General features: G+C 31.1%; 1 protein-coding gene across 2 annotated transcripts; it reads left to right on the forward strand.

Annotated features, from left to right (window-relative positions):
• The first annotated feature begins 238 nt into the window (after nt 1-238).
• Nucleotides 239-22,115, forward strand: LOC130675268 (myosin-I heavy chain). 2 transcript variants are annotated; one of them, XM_057480813.1, is made up of 9 exons: nt 239-651; nt 5,422-5,528; nt 8,676-8,738; nt 12,864-14,835; nt 14,906-15,158; nt 15,280-15,315; nt 15,585-19,122; nt 19,201-19,650; nt 19,727-22,115. In XM_057480813.1, exons 1-9 carry the CDS (start codon nt 627-629, stop codon nt 19,931-19,933), a joined length of 6,651 nt encoding a protein of 2,216 aa, XP_057336796.1. In that variant the 5' UTR covers nt 239-626; the 3' UTR covers nt 19,934-22,115. The 2 variants fall into 2 exon arrangements, with proteins under 2 accessions (XP_057336796.1, XP_057336797.1); XM_057480814.1 differs by lacking the exon at nt 15,280-15,315 and having other exon boundaries at nt 19,727-22,114.
• The last annotated feature ends 22 nt before the right edge of the window (nt 22,116-22,137 follow it).

A 22,137-nucleotide genomic window follows, 5' to 3' on the forward strand; every position in this document is an offset into this window, starting at 1 on the left:
TTTGTCTAGATGATAGTGCCACCTGTACTCGATAATAGTTTTTTAACATAAAAAAATATTCTCTGTCGGTAAAAGCAAAAACCATGTGAGGAAACTGGTGGTGGTGGTGGACAAATAATAACAATAATAGTGGGGTGATTGTTCCGGTAATAGAAGCATTGGAAGTTGGTGGTGCAGAGGTAGGGGAGAAGCAGCAGCAGCAGTAGTAGTAGTATACTGAGTATACAGGACACAAAACGCCTTGAGCGTCAGTCGCAGTCAGTCGGGTGGCAACTGTCAAGCATGTGGGTTGTCTTTAGTTCTTTTCGCTATTTATGCGCGATATTTACTACCCTTTAATATAAAAACACCCACTGTTATTTTTTATTTATTTATTTTTTTTTTTAAATTAAATTATATTTATTTACAGTAATTGATTATTAAATAATAATAACAATAATAATTATTTATATTTATTATTTATTTATTACTGCATAATAATTTGTAGTGTAAAACATGTGAACTGTGTGATTGATCAAATGTAAAGGAGTTTATTGTCAGTCAAGTGCGATTGAAAAAACTTACCCCAAGTGCCAAACGGGGGTTGGGATATATACATGCTCCAAAACGTTGATCACTAACGCGCCATGGTTGCCAAGCATTTTACACAGGGTAAGTTCATTATTTAAAATCCCCACTTTAATAAGTTATATATTTAAATTACAAATAATTTATATTTTAATTAAACATCATTTGTTTGCATAAAATAATTATTTTAATCAACTTTATTCTATACATTTATTAATTTTATAAACAATGAAATTTATTGTTAATAAAATTTTTGTTTTTCTGATAATGATAAATAATTATGAAAGAAACAAATGGGATGTCAAGTTTTTTTTTATATATACATTACTATCAGTAGAAATATATGTATTATATTTCTTGATAGTTTGATCCCATCGGGGTGGAGTTTCAGCAACATTTTAAACGTGATTACATACATATATGTAGTATGTATATACCATTGGATAAAAACGTTTTCATATATATGGTAAAGGGTTATTTGCGCAGCAATATACTCATGGTAAATCCCAATATTATTTGAATGCTCACAAGCACAGCAATGTGTATAAAGTTTATTAACTATAGTAAACAATAATGAACTTTAGGAAGTTAGTTTCATCAATGAAGGCAGTATATATATACATATACTTAATTTTATTATTAAGTGTAAATAAATTAGTCTGGTAATTTTTTTTATAGACTAGATTTGGTATCTATTAGTGGAGTACGTCTGTCTATATATAAAGATATATATTTCTGATGAATCCTAACGTGCCTCTAATGGCGTTGACCTTTTAGAAGAGCAGACAAGAGGAGCAGAGTGCGAGTAGTGAGCGTGCCCAGACTTTGGCAAGTCGAAGGACGTTTTTTCGAGGATCCCCTCGAGTTAAAATAAGAAAGGGAGAGACAACTCAACTGTTTGCATTTTTTTTTCTTTTATTTTTTACCTGCATTACGGTTCAATAATCCATTCTAGCTGTACGCAAGAAGTAATTTTGTCTACCGCACTAGACGAAAAGGTCCCTCATATTATTTCATTATTTATTGTTGTTATGAAAAAGTGTTGATACCATTTTTAGGATTCCCAGACATAATGAACTAGGATTTTTTTTTTTTTTTTTTTTCATAAACGTGACATGCGTGCTGAAATATTTATTGTACCATAATATATAATGTATATATATATTTTTATTTTTACATATACATTTATCAATCTTACGCGAATTAATCTCAACTGTAATATATCAAAGTGTTTTAGTTTTTGATAAGCGCAAGATTATTTTCAGTTTAAACTTTTTTTTATCAAGTGGTTTATTATGATAAAAAGTCCCTATATATTTTCACACAGCTTATTTTTTTTTTTATCGTTTTTCAAAATACACATGTGTGCAGTTTAATATAGAACGGTACATACTACTAATACTGCTACGAGTGTATTAAGTTGAATTTCATGCTTGACCTGTTATAATTTTTTGACAAAAAAGGGCGTTGATAAAAAAAAAATGTGTCAATGGGTCTCATATTTTTTTTTCGCCTTTGATCTATAAAAGAGCCCACAGTTATATTTAAAAAAAGATTTCTGTTTTAAACGACATTCAATGACCTTGAGTTTTGCTTTAACCAAGGGTGTATAACGATAGTATGGTTTATATTTATAAACACATATACAATATATGTATATATATATATATATATATATATATATATATATATATATATATATATATATATATATATGTTCGTGTTATCGTTTTCGATCAATTTTACGGTGATAATGTGGTCTTTTTACTTCACACTTTTTTCCTGCTCTTTCTCTTTCTCCACCACATGTAAATCGAGTGAGACACAAAGACCACAACAGAAAAACGTTTGACAGGAAGTTATTAAGTCGGAATTTTAAGTTCCTTAAATGTCGACAATATTTGCAGTGACAAGACTATTAATCATATAATAATAATGATAAAAACATCAACATCAAGTTACCTTGACTTAAATGACTTTTAGATCACAAAGAAAAGTATCTTTTGTCGTTTAAAACTAATGACAGTGTTATCATGCACTTAAAATATTTTTTAATGTTACTAAAAATATTTATAATCGTTCAAAAATATATAATATAAATGTGAGAAGTTGTTTGACCTCGATTTTATATAATATTAAAGATGCGCGAGATCTGAGTCATCATTCAGCATCCTGGGCTTCCCTGGAATGTACTTTTCAGTTTCTATATGTGATATGAGTCACCAGGTACATACGCAGAGAATGAATTTGAACAAAGTATAGTGTCCGCTATCACGTCCTCCCTACTAACGAATACATACAACACCTTACACAAGAGCACTTTCATCAATATGATATATGCCTTCAAAGAAATTTATTTTTATATATCCTGATACAAATAATCTTTTAATGTTTCAATGACTCAGTGTAAATTTTAAAAAAAATTTTTATGTATGATTCAAAATTGAACTTTCACTAAATTTTTTCGTTAATTATTATTGTTTCCTGTAATTAGATAAAAAATTATTCACATTACATCATAAAAATTTAGATAACATTAATCATTACTGATATTATTAATAGCTTAAAGATTATTATTAGCTAAATATAGAGAGCACGTGGCTACTGTGTATAAGTGTGAAATTTATCGTTGTTACATTACATTCCTGTCTATTCTATTCATTACATTCATGTACTTATACCTTTACTTACATAAAAAGAAGAATTAAAAACAAAAAAAATGAAAAATAGGGGGTGAGGCCACACGTCGTGTGGTTTGCCCTGAAGGGTTGCCGGAACTCATTGCAGCAACTTTTATTCTGACATACGGGCGATTGTGTTGCATTCTTTATTCTTTTCAAGACACTAGAATATGTACATCATATACTACTTGATACTATTCTCGTATAGACAGTTGCTAGTACAGCATGCAGCTTTATCACAGCATCTCACTCTCATATGTCATATAAATGCCACTAATGCTGCGAATTATTAAACATAAACTGCATTGCGGCGGATTTAATACGCTCTCAAGGTTCATCAAATAAACTCGGTTTTATCCATTTCTGATGTAATCAACTTATGTTAGAATTTAACTGATAATTATATTTTTGATCTTGATAAATTTTTAAACAAAACTATGATTATAATAGTTGTAAAATGATAATTTCTAATTGCATATTAAAGTGAAGCGCTTTTAGAGATATATTAATATAAAATCATATATGTCTAGTTTGTTTTATTCATTATTATATGTTTGTATTCTTACTATGGTTTATGCTACTAAAAAATTTTGACAGATGGTCATCCAATGAGCTGTATAAGTTTGAGATAGATTTTCTTTTTTAAATTCTGTATACCTGCGTTCCCTTTTTGGTTACGACACCTGAACTTGCTAGGTCAGAGCTAGAACGCTAGAAATTTTACCCCAATCTCCATATAATACAATAAAATATTATATATGGATGTTAAGCGTATAGAATAATAACGATTTGATAGAACATGCTTAGGCTCTCTTAAAGAAAACAAGTGTACGCTAGACTCACTAAAAATCATGATTTTTAAAAAATATTGAATTCTTTTTAAGATATAATATTTTTGAAAGGAAATGATACAAAAAGGTTTAACATGTGTCATCTGTATATACTATCAGTTATTTTTATCTCCGTATTTTTACTCACTTCCCTAAGCCTTCAACGAAAATGTAATATTGTATACGTATACCAATATACATATATATATTATTTCAAAGAAAACATATAAAGATGTTTAGTTTTGTTTAATGGCAACAGGAATGAAAATAATAAAATTAAAATTAATTGTCATAGAGATACGATATTAGGTGATTAATTATGAAGTGACATAAAAAAAAAATTTTTAATTAGAGATTTTTACACTTGAATAAGCTTCGTTATTTATTTGCGATATTAATCTGTCGCTCCAAGCAATTGCTTTGTCAATTTTCCAATTCTCAAAACACATCTGTCGGTCCTTTACTTTAAAATCTTTTGTCCCCGTCGTTTCTTCTTCAATTTCTAATTCTTTTTTTTTTTCTTCACTCGCTTTTTCTTTTATATTCTGCCAGACTGAATTTATCAATAACAAATAGTCTAGAATATATTATTTAATGTTAAAAATGCGGGTGTATACATTATATAAATAATTTTAAATAAGAAAAAAAAGCATGAAAATAAAATATATATAAATCCGAATTTTTAAGAACGAATAAAAATAAGTAACGTATGTGAATAAAAAGTAGCAAGTCCCCGAGTTTTATGCAAAGTTTGCAGTGTCATGAAGTCATGATGGTAAAGAATTTCATTCTTTGAATAACGTAACCGTGAGAAACGGATAAGCTATAAAAAATTATTCGTGGGAAGTTCGTTAGTATTCGTATATAATCCAGTTCGTGATCATGAAAGTAAGAGCAACAAAAAAAAAAATAATTTGAATAAAGTACTCAAAAGTACAAATAAAAAAAAAAACAAAATGTCATTATTATTATTATTGTATCTCACTTGTTATATACTCACTTGAATCCCGTTATAATTGTTTGGCTTTAAAATATACTTGTATAACAGTACCAAGTGGTAGACAATTAGGATAAGTCTTACCCGAAAATAAATCGCGAAAAATTTTAAGGAAACTACGTACGTCCTTGAAATTGAAGCAGCTGTCAAGCGAACGCAGGTGCATATTGAGACTTTTTAGTCGCACCTGCTTACTACAAAATCTTTTATTATATTATTCTTTTATTTCGTCAACAATAATTGCCGTGTCCTCATCACAATGACACTTTGTCTGATGATCAGCAATACATATTTTTGAATAAACATATATATATCAGCATCGTTTTAATTTTTTTTATTGTTACAGGCTCTAGCCCAGAGGTAGGAGTACCGGACATGACAGTAATCAGCGACATTGATGAAAGTGGTATTAACCGAAACCTCCAAGTTCGGTATAAAAGAGACCAAATTTATGTATCCTTTGATAATTATACCATTTCATTTTATTTATTCATCAATTAATTACTCTGTCTTTTGGTTTATTTATTTGTTTTTTCATTTATCTTTGCATCTGTATATATTTACTTACCAGAAAAAATTGCTCCATAAAAAAAAAAGAAACTAAACAAAATACATAAGAAAATCGGTAACTGAACTTACCCGGAAGTATACCTCGATTTTTTTTTAAATTGTTTTTTTTGTACAAAATAATTAAATAAACAAACAAAGAAAGCAAAATAGTAAAAATCAAGTAAATAATGGTAGGAATAGAATGGGAACTATACCACCGACCACAAAACGATATGAATTATACACAGTATAGGGGTGGGGCACCATCTCTCCCGGGGTTGGCGTGGGTTACCATGGCGACAATCCCCGTAGTCAGCTGGTTTAACTACCCTGGAGGTTAGCTCATTCATCTTGAGATCGAGTATATTGCGAACTAGGCTGGTTGCTCGAGTAAAAGTGACTGACTGAAAAGATACGACTAAGATAATAACAACAGTAATTAAGCTTGAAAGATTTTACTCTTCGTCGTCTTTCTATCGAGGATTATTTAATTTACGGTGATAATATGACGAACATTGAATCCTCAGCATAAAATTTAGACAAGTCTTTGAATCATGAAGAATGAAGAACATCATTTTATTACATATATATATATATATGTCAAGGAAAAGGTTCAGTGATAGGGACAATTTAGTTTGCTTGCCTCATCAACTTCCTGGTCGCGATTACTTCATTTAGCAAATCAACGATAGCAATTGAAGCCTTTGAAGGTTCTTTCCTATTGTTTCAATTAATTGATTTTTATTTTTACAGTTTTAATGACTTAAACTTTTATCTACATGTTCTTAAGAGCATTTATTCTATAATTATCTAATTAAATTATTGGATTACATCTGTTAATTTAAATAGTTAATTGGCTTCATTAATTTAGAAAATTGATTGTAAACTACTGAGAGTAGAAATTCTTAATTTGAATATTCTACATTTAAGAAAAAAAAAAAAAAAAAAAGAAGTGAAAACATTTTCCAAGTAGAGATTTTAAAGCACAAGTGTGTACATGAGTGACTTCAATAAATGCTGTCTTATGTGAAGTAGAATCTTTAAAAAATGAAGTTAAATCTACTCAAAATGATGAGCATAAACTAAAAGATAGCATCAAGCCCCTAAGAACTTTTGAATAAAAAAAAAATTTTTAACGTTTTAGAAAAACAAATAGAACATTCATTTGCGTTTTCTAATATTTATTAAATATAAAATTTACAGTCCTGTTAAGAATTTTTTTTTTGTACCGAGATTATGTAATCTACAACGAGATTTACACTATACGACCATGAGAAACTTCCGCTGTATATATTAGAGTCATTTATTATTTTAAATGATTTTACTTTCATTATTAAAGTATATTTTTTATTTTAACTAGTTCTTTGTGTATGTGTAAAATAATTCAATAGCATATTTAAAACATATTTATCGTGAGAATGGAATGAAAGAGTAGACGATAAAGGATATTACAAGAATCTACGATAGCTAAACTGATTATTGCCAATATTCAATTATCCTCGTTATTCTCTTCTATTTCTCGCGGAAATTTCGAGATAACTGGATGGTTTAATATCTCCGGCAATGACATTATGTCACAATGTAATCTAATTCGACATCCAAACCAGCACAGATTATTTTTTAGCACACCAAAAATCAAGAAAAAAATTAAAAAAAATAAAAATAGAGAATGTAGATTAGAAGCAGATGAGGTTGGATGTCAACTAAAGCGAGCTAAATAGTAAGTGGGACAAGCTGTAGAGCGTTGAGGTGGACAATCCGGGACACTTTAAACCTCATCGTCGCAAATGAGGGGTGGACTCTCATGCTCTCATTGAGCCCTCTTGCAGTTGAGTGAACGAGCAGGACAGAGATGAATATAAGAGACTAAGTCACGAGGCAAAAGCGCTCTTATCCAGCTTCAATTAGCTTCGTCGAAGAATCATAAGGCTCGAGAGTGACCTTTTAGCTACAATCCAAGTAGAAAAAAGGGTTGAGATACTCCCGGAAGATTTTACAATAACTGTTTGAGAATCATATTCTTTCTGTTTGCGTGTTTGCAAAACTGTATATGTGTGGAAATTAGACCATCCCTAGAGTATACATAAGAGTGTGCAAAAGAAACTCACGTAAAAGATGGTAGTAAGTAAAATAGGTCAATACCAAGTATGTCGATATCTGATGAAAATTGAAACTCTCCAAACGGCGTCTAAGGGTAAACAAAACTATCAGTTCGTTGTCCTAAGTGATTTTATGGCTGGGTTGATTTATCGATTAACGATCTATTGGATATTTAGAGACGCATATGTACGATAAAAATTTTTTTTTTTTTGTGTTAGATCAAGTCTGAAATCTCAGACTTGACAATAAATAAAGAAGACTTTTTGACACAAAGATATATATGAATGATATGAAAAGATGGATTAAGTATGAAATAATATTTTGGGCGGCGAATGGCCCGCCAGCATTTGGCAAACCCTCTTTTTTTTAGTATATATGTATATTCACGAAACAAACGACAGTTCCCCCGACAATCAGTCCGGAGCGATGACGGTTATGGGTATATTACCCCCTTGGTACAATACACCAGTGACTCATCGTCCGGGCTAGGGTTGGCCCAGGGTGGTGAGTGAGTGACGTCACGCGTAACGAAACGACTACAGGACTATGATGACGACGACTACATACATATATATATCCACATAAATAGTAAAACGTGGTATATTATTATGCAAGGGATAGAGAGTAAATGCGCAATTCTTACTAGCAGGGTGTCCTGATACAAAACTTCCCCTATTGTGAGTAATGAAGAGAAAAAAATATTTCGTTTTGTCGTTTACAGCACATTTTTTTTTATACTTGATTAAAGATATAATACAAGTAGCATATGGAAATTTTTACTATTCAAAAATCTTTATATAAAACCATTTAGAAATACTCTTTTTTTTTTAACGTCAATATATTTTATTGTATGTAAATTAAATGTTATTAGATATAGATTGATGATGTAAGTGATTTTAATATTTTATTGGTAATTGATTGATTCCTTGACTCAAATTTATCAATATACAGACATACACGGGCTCTATTCTTGTCGCAGTGAATCCATATAAAGAAGTCGACTATTATACGATGGTAAGAAATTTTATTTTTTAAATTTATTGTTTTCTATGTCAGTTATTATTAATTGATAATATATGTTGATTATTATTTATTTTATGTTGCAATATTACTTAAATAAATTTATTATAAATATTCGAGAATGATTGATGTCGGTATGAAAAGTTTGATAAAGTTAAGAAGGGAACCGGTTATATGACCGCCTGCAACGAACGGAAGTACCTACGTAGAATAGATAATGATTAACACACAGGGCGCGTGGCACACGTCGTGTTTTCTTTATTATATGTAGAGTTTAACACATGACTGGGCAACAAATGACTTATGGATTCTATTGGAGATCTATGTCATACTTTTCTATTGATTGCATGGACTCTATCATTGTAACAATGGCTACAACTACTTGAAAAATTATAAGTATACCAGTTTACTGACTTTCTATTTCGTCATATTTGGAACATTATTATTATTATTAATGAATTTATTGCACTTTCGTAACAAAAAATTTCAACGAACTGTAATAAATTATTTACTTAAAATTTTTTAAATTAAAGAAAAATGAGAAAGTTATGAAATTCTATCAGTGATTGGATCGATAAATAGGTACAATAGGAAATAAAAGAATGAACGTGGAAACAATATAAAAGAGAAAAGATGAAAAGAGAAAAAAAAAAAGTACATCAAGCAAGTAGTAGTAGTTGTATGTTATATATATATATATATATATATATATATATATATATATATATATATATATATATATATATATATATAGTATGTACAGGACGCTTTTATCGTGAAACTGCGTTTGCCATAAAAACAGGAAACAGGAAATGACGATGAGCTTTCGAGACGATACAGTAGTGTAGCTTAGTGATCGCTTTGACGAAGCTTTCTAGGTCGAAAAATCTAAAGTTTTCAAATATTAATGCCCGGTACTTTTTCTTCTCTATATGATACGTGTGATGCAGAAAGATAAAATCTTTTTCTGATGCAAGTAGTATTCATACTCATGGGAAAAAGCGTCAGTATTAAGTTTTATAATACATTGTAGAAGATTTGAGTATTCTATATCCTCTCGCCAAGTAGGTTTTTTTCAACAAGAATCCAAGAAATATTAACCCGCACGGGAAAACTCTTGGATTTATTTTCAATGCTATTTCTGTTCAGTCATTTTTTATTTTACCTTAACTTTTCTTATAATATGCATATACATACATATGCATTTATATTCATCTTTTTCCATATATTGCATTCATAAAATCAAAGATTACTCTGTTCAGACTTTTTATTTTATCATTACCTTGAGTATTTATAATTTGATAAAAAATTCATTAACTTTCTGGTTACTAGTGGTATTGATTGAACTTTAAAAGATTCTAAAATTACAACAACAGATTATTTAAAACTGTTAATTGATTTCTATAAATACTGATCCATTTAAATCTTAAAAACAACTTCTGTTTTTAATCTCATGTCACGTGCTATGCATCCGTCAAGACTATCGGCGTGTTTCCGCTGTGCATTGCGTGCTCACATAACGTAATCATGCAAGCGAATGAACGAGCAAGGGCGAGGCAACGACATTCGAGGGTTGCAACAAACGTGCACTTTTGCTTTGAACCTTGGTAAGAATAAGAATTATTTAAAATGGGAAAATGAAAGAGAGAAAGTGTATAACAACATCTCGATGTAAACAAAGATGTTGACGAACTCTGTTTTTTGACACACAAATATCCTAAATGTTTCTCGTCTAAAAGTGAGATGATTCTCAGTAAAAAAAAAAAGAAGAGATGTTACATTAAGAGAAGTGTTACTCCAAGATTTCATCCTCAGGGTCGTTTTAAAAGAGGATCAAAGGACGCCGTAAAGAATCTTAACTTCAAAGAAACCGTGTCAGAGAAATAATGAACATTTGCACTGTTTATTTATTTATTTAATATTAGTATTTTTTTTTCAACACTAAAGGGAATGAAAAATTAAAAGTTAGCCTCGCCTTTAATAAAATCACATTACAAAGTGATTGTAATATATGTTTGGAGGAAATAAAAATAAATAAATTGTGAGATTTTATCAATTTAAGTAATCATTAATTACTTTATTTTAGACTACTCATATAGAACAAGATGCGTCATAGAGATGCAATGAGGTCAAGAGTCATGGTATCATCGAAGAAAAAGGGCAGTACGCAGAGCGGTGCACGCCCCTGCGTATTGATCCAGTCGAAGCGCACATTAGATTCGGAGTCCCAACGTAGAAGCCAGCTCATTCGAACTGAAGCTTTCGCTTCGTCCTTTATTTTCATTTAGCAGGAAGTTATGTTTCATATATACATATATACATGCATACATATATGTATTCACATATGTATTTTTTTGAAGCTTGTGGTTTCAATTAGTTACAGCCTAAGAGATATCCTCTGGCTAGATCGACGGAATCTCTACCACATCCTGACGTACATACTTCCTTTTTGATCACGATGAAACTGTGATATAGAGGACGATATTAGTGATTTTGCGCACTTGTGGAACTTGCCACACCTTTATATTTTCGCCTCGACCCAGACCTTCATCAAGCTTCCTAAAATACATCAGCAGCTTCCCCTGGGACACTAACCCAAATGTGTTTATTCATATATGAAGACTTTTTTCTATTCTCATTTTATATTACATTTAAAAGTTCAAACTAAACCAAAGAAGTAATTACGACAGTCTCCCAGAAGAACTCTTGTCATCCAACGTTATCTCATCCATCCCTCTTCTTTATTTTTTAAGAGATCGCAAAATCTGGCGTACAACTAACGACACTGTTGTGTAATCATACGTTTATAATCTTTTCATCCCCGACTATGTGTTCTGCGAGGTAAATACTCTTCTGGATGTAGAGAGAATCTCTTATACATAGATGAATGACGAATAACAACGAGAATGACCTAGTAAAGAAGTGAGGCATTCTTGACTTCCCTAAGCCTTTCACAAGTACTACCACTCGTTTTTTCATGCGCTTAGACGACAAGCTGTGGTGTTGCAAATCAGTCATTGGCCGCTTCAATCTCCCTATATGCGTTTTATAATACAGTAAAGTACAAGTAAATCTACTCAACCATCAACTTGTGCTTTAATCACGATGATACTTGGTCGGGAGCACTGACGTGAATGAGGACGAGCCTTAGCTATTATCAGTATCATCGTAATTTTATATCAATTCTCTTTTATTTCTTCCTTCATTCCACTGCAATGATACTGCGATGAAACAACAACGGATGTTAAGATATTTTCATTGTCTCATTTTTTATCATAAAAAAATAAAAACAGTTTATTAATCGCTTTGATAAATTTATTGAGGCTAACAGCTAAAGTGTCAGAAGTCAGGAGACACTTTATAGTTTAGATCAATTTAGAACAACTGAATCGGGGACGCAAGTAAATGAAGAGAATCAGTGAGCAATTAAAAAAAAAAAAATACTTGAGTTTTATACGAGGGAAATGAAAATATCTCGGTCATGTTAAAACTGGAGAGTGTTGCCACGCTGACTGTTGTTGTCGTTGATGACGCAAAGGGTCGTTAATCTAAAGGTCACACCCTCAAGTTTTCAAAAGAAAAAAACTAGACTACGAATAAAAATTACTGGTGTAAGCTGCCACTAGTCTGTAATCGATGTGACAAATTTTAAGAGTAAAGATATTATATATTCTGTTAGTTTAATTTAATCAACAACAAAAAAAAAAAAATTTTCTGACGATAAAACGGGTTACACTACTTTATATTTGACACAAACCCTATCAGAGTTATAGGGTTACACATTACTCTTTTATATATTTATGTATATGTATATGTATATATATCCTTTGGGAAATGATAGGTTTCCGGTGAAAATGGTTTATACCACGCAAGATATTGAATGACTACGATTAATCGGGTTAGTAAGGTCTCAAACGAGACCTTGATAAGGGGAAAAGGGTACTCAGTACTTGACACTTCCTTTTATATGAGCAACCGAGATAGGGAGAGCAAAGAAGGGTTGTTTTTCATTTACTCTTTGACATTTTAAAACCTCTTTTTTACAATTAAAATTATTTAATTTTTTATCGTCACTTAAATGTAAAATTTTTAATTAACTATTTTAATTAAAATTTCTAGGAATATGTGAATCGTTATCATGGTCAAAAAATGGGTGCTTTGGAGCCGCATGTATTTGCACTTGCTGAAGCGGCTTATCGTTCACTAGAAGACAACGAGTGCAATCAATCGTGTGTAATATCGGGTGAAAGTGGAGCTGGAAAGACTGAAACAACAAAATTTATTTTACAATATTTATGTTCTGTAACGAGTAATGTTGATACTTGGGTTGAACAACAAATTCTTGAAGCAAATACTATTTTAGAGGCATTTGGTAATGCTAAAACAGTAAGAAATGACAACAGTTCAAGATTTGGTAAATTTATGCAAGTATGTTTTGATAATAAATGGATGATTAAAGGATGTATTATTCAAGATTATTTACTTGAACAGTCACGTATTACATTTCAAAGTCCTGGTGAACGTAACTATCACGTGTTTTATCAGTTAGTTGAGGGTGGAACACGAGACAAAGAATTTGCTGAACAGTACAAGCTTGTACCAGCAAGCTGTTACAAATATTTAAATCAGTCTGGTTGTATTAAGATAGATGGTATATCGGATGGTAAAAAATTAGACGCATTGAGACTAGCATTTAATGTTCTTCAAGTACCAAGTGAAATGTGTGAAGGTATTTACAGGGTACTATCGGCAATACTGTGGCTGGGTAATTTGAACTTTGAAGATGTTGACGGAGAAAGATGTGAATTAACAACAGAGGATCTTGAAATTGTTGGCAAGGTGGCGCCATTATTAGGCCTACAAATAGAAGATCTTACTCGAGTTGTTTTAGTAAGACAGATCAATGTGCGTGGTAACATCACTGAGATACCACTTAAAGTACAAGAAGCACGAGAAAACAGACATGCAATGGCTAAAGCTCTTTACTCAAGAACTTTTGCTTGGCTAATAAATCACATTAACAATTGCACAAATCCAGGACAAGATAGTTCAAGATTTTTGGGTGTTCTTGATATTTTTGGATTTGAAAATTTTGCTGTTAATAGTTTTGAACAACTTTGTATTAATTATACCAATGAAAAACTTCATAAATTTTTTAATCACTATGTCTTCGCTATTGAACAAGAACTTTATCGTCAAGAAGAAATTCAATATTCTCATATTACGTTTACAGACAATACTTTGTGCTTAGAATTAATTGAAAAACCACCACGATGTGTACTTAAATTATTAACAGAACAATGTCATATGCCAAAAGGCTCTGATTTAGCTTATTTAACAAATTTACACGCTGAGTTTGATACTCATCCGTGTTATGTTAAAGGCGATGATCGTCGTAAATGGGAAACAGAATTTGGTGTTAAACATTACGCTGGCTGTGTTACTTATACAGTTGAAGGTTTCGTTGATAAAAATCGAGATGTACAGCAGGATGTATTTTTTGATTTTATGTCACGAAGTACAAATGAATTCGTGCAGGAAATAACGGTGTATCAAGACTTGTTGGGTTGTACGGTTGCTCGAGCTGCCGGATATTCAGCTACAATGTCACGTGGTACAACTAAAGGAAAACCAACACTTTGTGATTCTTTTCGACATCAATTACAAGCTCTTGTTGATGTATTACAAGCTACAACTCCTTGGTATGCCAGGTGTATTAAACCAAATATGGACAAAAGTGCAAATCATTATGACGAAAAATTGGTACTTGATCAGTTAAAATATTTGGGTATGCTGGATATTATTAGAATACGTAAAGAAGGTTTTCCTGTACACATGCCTTTTCATGATTTTGTTGCGAGATATCGGTGTCTTGTGAAAGGACGTACAATGTTGCCAAGAGATGACAAAGAAGCCACAAGGTGTTTGATAAAGGCTCAAGGAATACCCGAAACTGAATGGCAACTTGGTAAAACTAAAGTTTTTTTGAGAAATTATGTGCACGAACCACTAGAAGATACTCGTAATAAAATGGTGACATGGAATGCTATTGTTATACAAAAAATTTGGCGAGGTTACACTGTACGGAAAGGTAAATAATATTTTTATTAATTCTCGTGTTCTATTATTATTATTATTATTATTTTTTTTTATTACAATAGAGTATCGACGTGTAAGAGAAGCAGCACTGAAAGTCCAACATGCTTATCGTGGATGGAAACTCCGGATAATGTTTATAAGAAAGCGAAGAGCAGCAATTGTAATTCAATCTCATTTACGAGGAGTATTTGCACGAGAAGTAGCAACAGCTTTACGTGAAATGCGACGAGTAGACGAAGAAATGAGAAAACGGGAACGAATGGAAGAAGAGCGAAGACTGATGGAGGATAAGAAAGCTCTTGAGGACAGTCAAAGGTATTGCATTTTTTTATTTTTATCTATAAAATATTCTTTTGTAAATTTAAAATTATCAGATAAACGTAAAGTTAAGTTAGGTAGAAAAAGACTTAACGGTCGTTTCGTTTGGGCTTTATAGCGCACAGTACAATGGTATTGCTGGGATGGAAGCTGGGTAAGTCCGCGAAAACACAATTGAAAATTAAAGCTTCTGTATTGTTTATTTAATGACAGATAATAATAAAATATAAATATATTTATAATTGTTATTGAATGTTTATCATGATGAAGCTTTTTTTTTGTTATACGTATTCAAGCATGATTTAATGCGTGCTTTTATTTTCTGGCAATATTAATAATTATTTTAAATAAAAGTTAATCTAAAAAAAAAAGAAGTTTATATATATATATATTGATTAATTTTTTATTAATTTATTTTTACAGAAAAGCACAAGAAGAAATAGCTGCATTGTCTCAAATGGCTGAGCAATTAAACTCAAAGATGGCAACGACAGAATTACAGTCCGTTGATCTAGATAATCTTTTTTCATTTTTATCTGATGTTCAGTCGACTAAGAGTAATCAAATAATCGAAGAAATTGGCGAGAGAATGGACGAATTAGTTGAGGATTTAGATGCTGAACTAGAAAGTGTGATACAAATGGAGATGGAAATGATTGCTAAATCAGAATCAAAGATGTCTAATTTAAATTCACCAGATGACAAACGTAATGGAACACCTAGTGCAGGAAAACTAGGTCAACCAAGTTTACCAGAACCAACAGAACCACCTCCTCCACCACCACCGCCACCACTTCCCCATACGATTAACGGTGACTCGTCATCAGAAACTGGAGAACCAATTTACGAATCAGTGTTACCGAGAGATGAAAATGAATCAACTAGTCCTATTATTATAAACGGTAATGCTAATCCACTAGTTAATGGTGATAGTTGTGGATCACCCCCACCAGTTCCAGCGAGCAAAATTATAAAGGAACCATCAATTGGTAGTCCACCGTCTCGACCGGAATCAAGAAATTCAAGTAATCATCATTCACATCAAAATCATCACCATCACCAATTGACACCACAACAGAGTCACGATCAATTATCACAAGTGACCCAAGTACCGCCAATTTCGCAAACTCAACAACCCGTTGAACGTGAGCAGCGCCGAAAATTCCGAGTTGAAAGAAAACTAATGGAGCTTGAAGAAAAGAAAGAACCAGTAGAAACTGAAGTAACGTATCATGATATTGTTGAGTTTGCTCAGAATTACTTCAACAGTCATGAACGTTCACCAGAAGGTACAATTATGGCGACTTTGACAAGAAAATCAAGAGGTAAAAGTATTGAATTTGTACCCAAATATGAAATGGTGACTTACTACAAAGGATCCAGTATTCCTAATTCTCATATCCACATGTATGATCCTGACAACGTTAATCTCGCATGCTCAATCTTTCGGGACCTCTGCAAATATCTTCGAGGTGAAATGAAATTAGAACAAGAGATTACAACTATTCAAACAATAATTGGTCATGGTATAGAACGAGAAGAACTTCGTGATGAAATATTAGTTCAATGCATGCGTCAAGCCACAAATAATCCCAACGCAGAATGGTCTGAACGTGTATGGCTGTTGCTCTGTTTAGCTATAGTTGCATTTCAACCAAGTAAACTTTTGTACAAATATTTTGTTTCCTTTTTAAAGAAAAATCTTGCACTCGAAGGTAAACTCAGACAATATGTCCAATGGTGCGTAGACAATTGCAAGAATACAAAGGTCTCTTGTCGACAGTATCCGCCATCAACAGTTGAAATTGCAGCAATGCGGCGACTCGGTACAATTGTTTGTAGATTTTTCTTTCTCGATGGTAGAACTAAAGCTATCGATGTTCATCCCACAGATACTGCAGCTGATGCAGCAGCAAAACTTGCCGAAAAGCTGGGTCTTAGATCTCTCGAGGGTTGGGCAATTTACCAAAGCCGGCCAGATGGCGAGGAACACGTTCGTGCTCATGATTATCTTTATGACGTGATTGCAGCTTGGGAAATGAAACAATGTAAGCTCAACACATCTCAATCTTCATTCTCGACACTTAGAAGAGGCAGTAATCAAACTCTCGGTAGTGGTGACAATCGTTTTGTCTTTAAACGTCGATTATTCCGTAATACTAGAGAATTATCTCAAGATCCAGTTGAAGTAAATATGTTATACGCTCAAGCAGTTTATAATGTCGTTAAATGTGACGATTTTCCAGTTTCTGAAAAAGTCGCACTTCAACTTGCTGGTCTTCAAGCTCAAGTTGCTCTAGGAGATCCTAAAGACAACGATCGTCTTGATTATTACAGTGAGGTAGATAGCTTCTTACCTTATCGTATCAGTCGAGCTCGTGGTGATGATGTCTGGGTACCAATAATTGCCCAAGCTCATAAACAATATGGTGCAGGTCGTTCTGAACTTACTGCTAAAGTTTTATATCTCTCATGTGTAATGCAGTATCCTCTTTATGGTACTACCATGTACAATGTTACTTATAGAGGATACTGGTCCTATGGTAATCAATTGATTCTTGGTATCAATTGTGATGGTCTTATGTTAATAAAACCCGAAGATAAATTTGTCCTTGCGGAATATCGTTATCAAGATGTCGAAAGTATTATGCTTGATCCAAGTGATTCTTTTATAACTTTATCATTATTAAGACACAATCCAGACAGTTCTCACAAATGTTTTGTCTTTGAAACACCACAAAAAAATGAAATTGGTAGTTTAATTGTAAGCTACTGTCCTGCACTTGCAGGATGGATTACTGAAAATGAAGCACCAGCTAAAAAAGTTAAAGGTATGACAAATGAAGATCGAATAAGACTTTATCATAATTTAGTTAATTGTCGTCGAACTCTAGTCGATTCAGATGTATTAAGAAAACCTCAAGATACTGGTGGTGGTTTTATTCGTAATACATTACGTCGTTTATCAAAACACCGAATTGAAAAATTACGTCAAGAGCATGGAAGTAATACAGATCATGGTGAAACATATAAAGGATTTCCTCACGTTTATTGGGCATTTAGTAGACAAACAATACCACAGAGCTTAACTAAATTACCAGACTCTGAAGAACAAATATCTTTGAATGTCTTCCAATTGATTTTAACTTACGCCGGACTTGGCCAAAATGGTGATACTGTTCGTAGTGTTGAAGATGAACATGTTAATCTTATTCAAACAGTTATGGAACGTTGTATGAGAAAAGAAAGTCTTTTAGGTGAAATGTATCTTCAATTAATAAAACAAACAACAGATCATCCAGATCCAAATAGTCGCGTTAATTTAAGACATTGGGCTCTATTGTCTCTTGCTTGTTCAGTTATTTTGCCACCGCAAAAAATAATACGAAAATATTTAATCGCTCATTTAAAACGATGTGCAAGTGATTACGTAACTGAGGAAGGTAAATATGCAAGATTTGCTGAAAAGTGTTTGTACAAAACTCAAGGAACTAGAAGAAGACAATGGCCACCAAGTCGTGAAGAAATAATGTGTACTATTAATCGAAGACCAATTTATGCTCGTTTTCACTTTATGGATGGCCAATATCATGCTGTTGAATTTCACCCATCAGCTACTGCCCGTGATGTCATGGAAATAATTAAAGCTAAAATAGGACTTCATGAATCTGCATTAGGATATGCTATTTATGAAGTTCTTGGAGTAACAGAACGAGCTCTAGTTCCTGAAGAAAAATTAGCTGATGTCATGTCAAAATGGGAGCGATATAGAACAGCAAGTGCTAATCAACAAGGACAACAAGTACCAAGAAAACACGGACATCATTTGTTCCTTTTCAAAAAACATTTGTTCCTTGATCAGTACATGAATCTTGATGATCCTGTAGAAAAAGAATTACTATATCATCAAGTTTTACATGATCTTCGTGCTGATAGATATCCAATTACTGAAATGGAAGCTGTAAGTTAATTTATTATAAGTTATTAATTAGTAAATTAATATAATTTAATAATAAATTATTATTTTTTAATGTTACAGGTAATGTTTACTGCCTTACAAGCACAAGTGGAACTGGGTGACTGTCAGGATATTCCAAATCATCCGGATTTACGTACTATAGCTAATCACTGCCTACCATCAAGAATAGTGCCGAATGTTTCTATCGAAGCAGTCATACAACATCATCAATCATTACGTGGTATGACACCATTTGAAGCTAAAAAATCGTTCTTAAATCTTATACAATCTTGGCCACTTCATAAAGCAACAATATTTGATGTAATGCAATCATTTACGTCAAATTGGCCTAGAGTTTTGTGGTTGGCCGTCGATCAACAAGGTCTTCATTTATTGGAGCATCGATCTAGGAATGCTTTGTGTACTTACGAGTACAGTAGTATTTTAAGTTACAGTCCAGCACTTAATTGTCTTATGATTATTACCGGAACAGATAAGAAACAAAGTAAAGTAATTTTAACTACGTCACAGGTAATAATAATAGTTCTTTTTTTTTCTATTAAATTACTAGACTATAAGATTAATATCATGACAATTATTATTATAGGCTTTCCAAATTGCTAATTTAATACGTGAGTACATGGAAGTATTACAAATACCTCCAGAAGTTCCAAAGAGAGAATCAACAATGAATCAGCAAATTAATCAGCATCAGCCTCCGGTGATGAATGTGACAGCATCAAGTGGGCGTAAATCTCGACCAGCCTCGATGTTACACAGAGGTGCTCCAATAATTCATTCTCAAGCTAGTTAAATATAAGGTTACTAGTATCTGTGTGCTCTTGTCCAACTGAAAAATTCATAAGATATAAAAAAAAAAAAAAATAGTTTTTAGTCTGGACAATTGACAATTTAACCAACGAGGCCTATCTAATAACGGTGACTGTAGGACGATTTAATTTAGATACTTTTTCTTCCAATATTTATTATAAGTATAGCGTATTATTAAATTTATAATAATATATAAATTATCGTTGATAAAAAAATAGTTAGCCGCGCGTTCAGGCCAACGGTACTGCGTAACATCGCACAAATATTATTATTAAAAAACTGCCATACAATTTTACTATCTTAAAAGAAAGGAAACAACATAGAACCAAAGCAAACTTTTTTTTTTTATATTTATACAATTATTATTATTATTATTATTATTATTATTATTATTATTATTATTATTATTATTATTATTTAAGTAATTTATAGGATACTGAGTGCTCTTTATCAAGTAATTTTTCTTACCAACATTAATTATACGTTGCTTTATATATAATTATGATAAATATAATAATTGTTGACTGTGACTTTTGTCTTGTCCAATTAAATGTTTAAATTCATCTACGTCATTGTACCATATCAATAAATTTTAGTATAAACAAAAGAAAAATATTGAGCAAGTATTAAATTTCGACTTTAACAATTGAATCATAACAATATTAATTACAAACAGAATTAATCCAGTCATCCTAAATAAAAATAAAAACTGAATAAATAAATAAATAAGAAGTAAATAATATTTGTAGTGGTATTGCCTAGAACGCTAGATTAATTATTATGTACAGCTTTTATTATGTCGCCTCTTTATAAGCGACTTGCAGTGTTATTATTCACGATTGTGTAGCTTCAAAATGAATATATTTATTCAAATCGTTGCAATTATAATAGAGAATTATAATGTGCGAGTTGTGAAAAAATATTTATTATTATTATTATTATTATTATTATTATTATTATTATTATTATTATTATTATTATTATTATTATTTTAGGACGATCGCGGATTATTATAAATGCCTGTCAATTAATTTATTTAAAATACGTTGCTATATACGAGAAGCCCACAAAAATAATATTATTAAATAATTAATTATTTTGACTTTAAATATTTGTCTGATTATCAAATAAATTTATTATGACTTTATTTATAATAATAATAATAATAAAAAACAAATATCTTTAAAAACTTTGTGATTATTAAAAAAAAAAAGGACCATGATTTTTTAAAAAGTCTAAACAATAAATTGAAAATAATTTACAAATTTTTTTTACTGCTTTAAATAAATTAAACGCTGAAAAATAATAAAGATAAAAATAAACAGTTAGATAGATCTTGCAATTTGTTATTTATTTATTTAGTGCAAGACAATCTTTGGGCATACGTTAAATTGGATAAAATTAAACGACTGTAATTTTATTTTTATCAAAGTCGTTTGGGTTGTGAGAGATAAGCATTGACTTGTCATCTGCCGTGTATACCTTAGCCAGGTTGTGGAATGCCTCGCGATTACGTCCAGAGTATAATTATAAATTAATTAATTAATTAAAGACTAAATTTATAAATTAATAATTTTAAGTTTACGTCCAAAGAGAGTATGTACATAAAGTTAAATTTTAGTTTTTTAATATGTATCCATAGATGTACAATTACAATTATTTTAAGTAATTATTTTATCTGAACTGTCATTTTAATTAAGTTAGTTTTCATATTTTAAATTAATGTTTGTATTTTTTTTTTTAAATTTGACTTGGAAAAAAAAAAATGTTTGGTCGATTCGACGAGTGCAGAGACAGACTGTGATCAGCATTTGAGTGTTATATTTAGTCTTCATTAGAGACAATAGACACAATTGATAAGTGAGATATATGTTTATGATATGAATGAATTGTATGAATTTCATTAAGATTATATTATATTATATATAATCAATAATTAAACATTTAAATATTTATTTGATAAATAAGAAAGTGCGTATAAATTTAATCTATTAATTGTTTGCGATTAGTTATTAGCTAGCTTATTGGTTGACGATGTTATTAATTATATATATTAAAAAAAAATACTAAATTAAATAATCTGTATATATATGTATACATTTATTATTAAAACATACATTAAATATATAAATATATATGCTCGAGAATATGAGTTTAAATAATTTACTAAAAATTAAATAAAATAAT

Source organism: Microplitis mediator, chromosome 10, assembly GCF_029852145.1.
Source record: "Microplitis mediator isolate UGA2020A chromosome 10, iyMicMedi2.1, whole genome shotgun sequence".
Classification (NCBI taxonomy): Eukaryota; Metazoa; Arthropoda; class Insecta; order Hymenoptera; family Braconidae; genus Microplitis; species Microplitis mediator.

Bases quoted from the DNA above. Each gene is read 5' to 3' on its own strand.
- LOC130675268 (XM_057480813.1), top strand. From the start codon at position 627: ATGGTTGCCAAGCATTTTACACAGG. The intron at 652-5,421 runs GTAAGTTCATTA...TTATTGTTACAG, and splicing joins TGCCAAGCATTTTACACAGG to GCTCTAGCCCAGAGGTAGGA. The intron at 14,836-14,905 runs GTAAATAATATT...TTATTACAATAG, and splicing joins AGGTTACACTGTACGGAAAG to AGTATCGACGTGTAAGAGAA.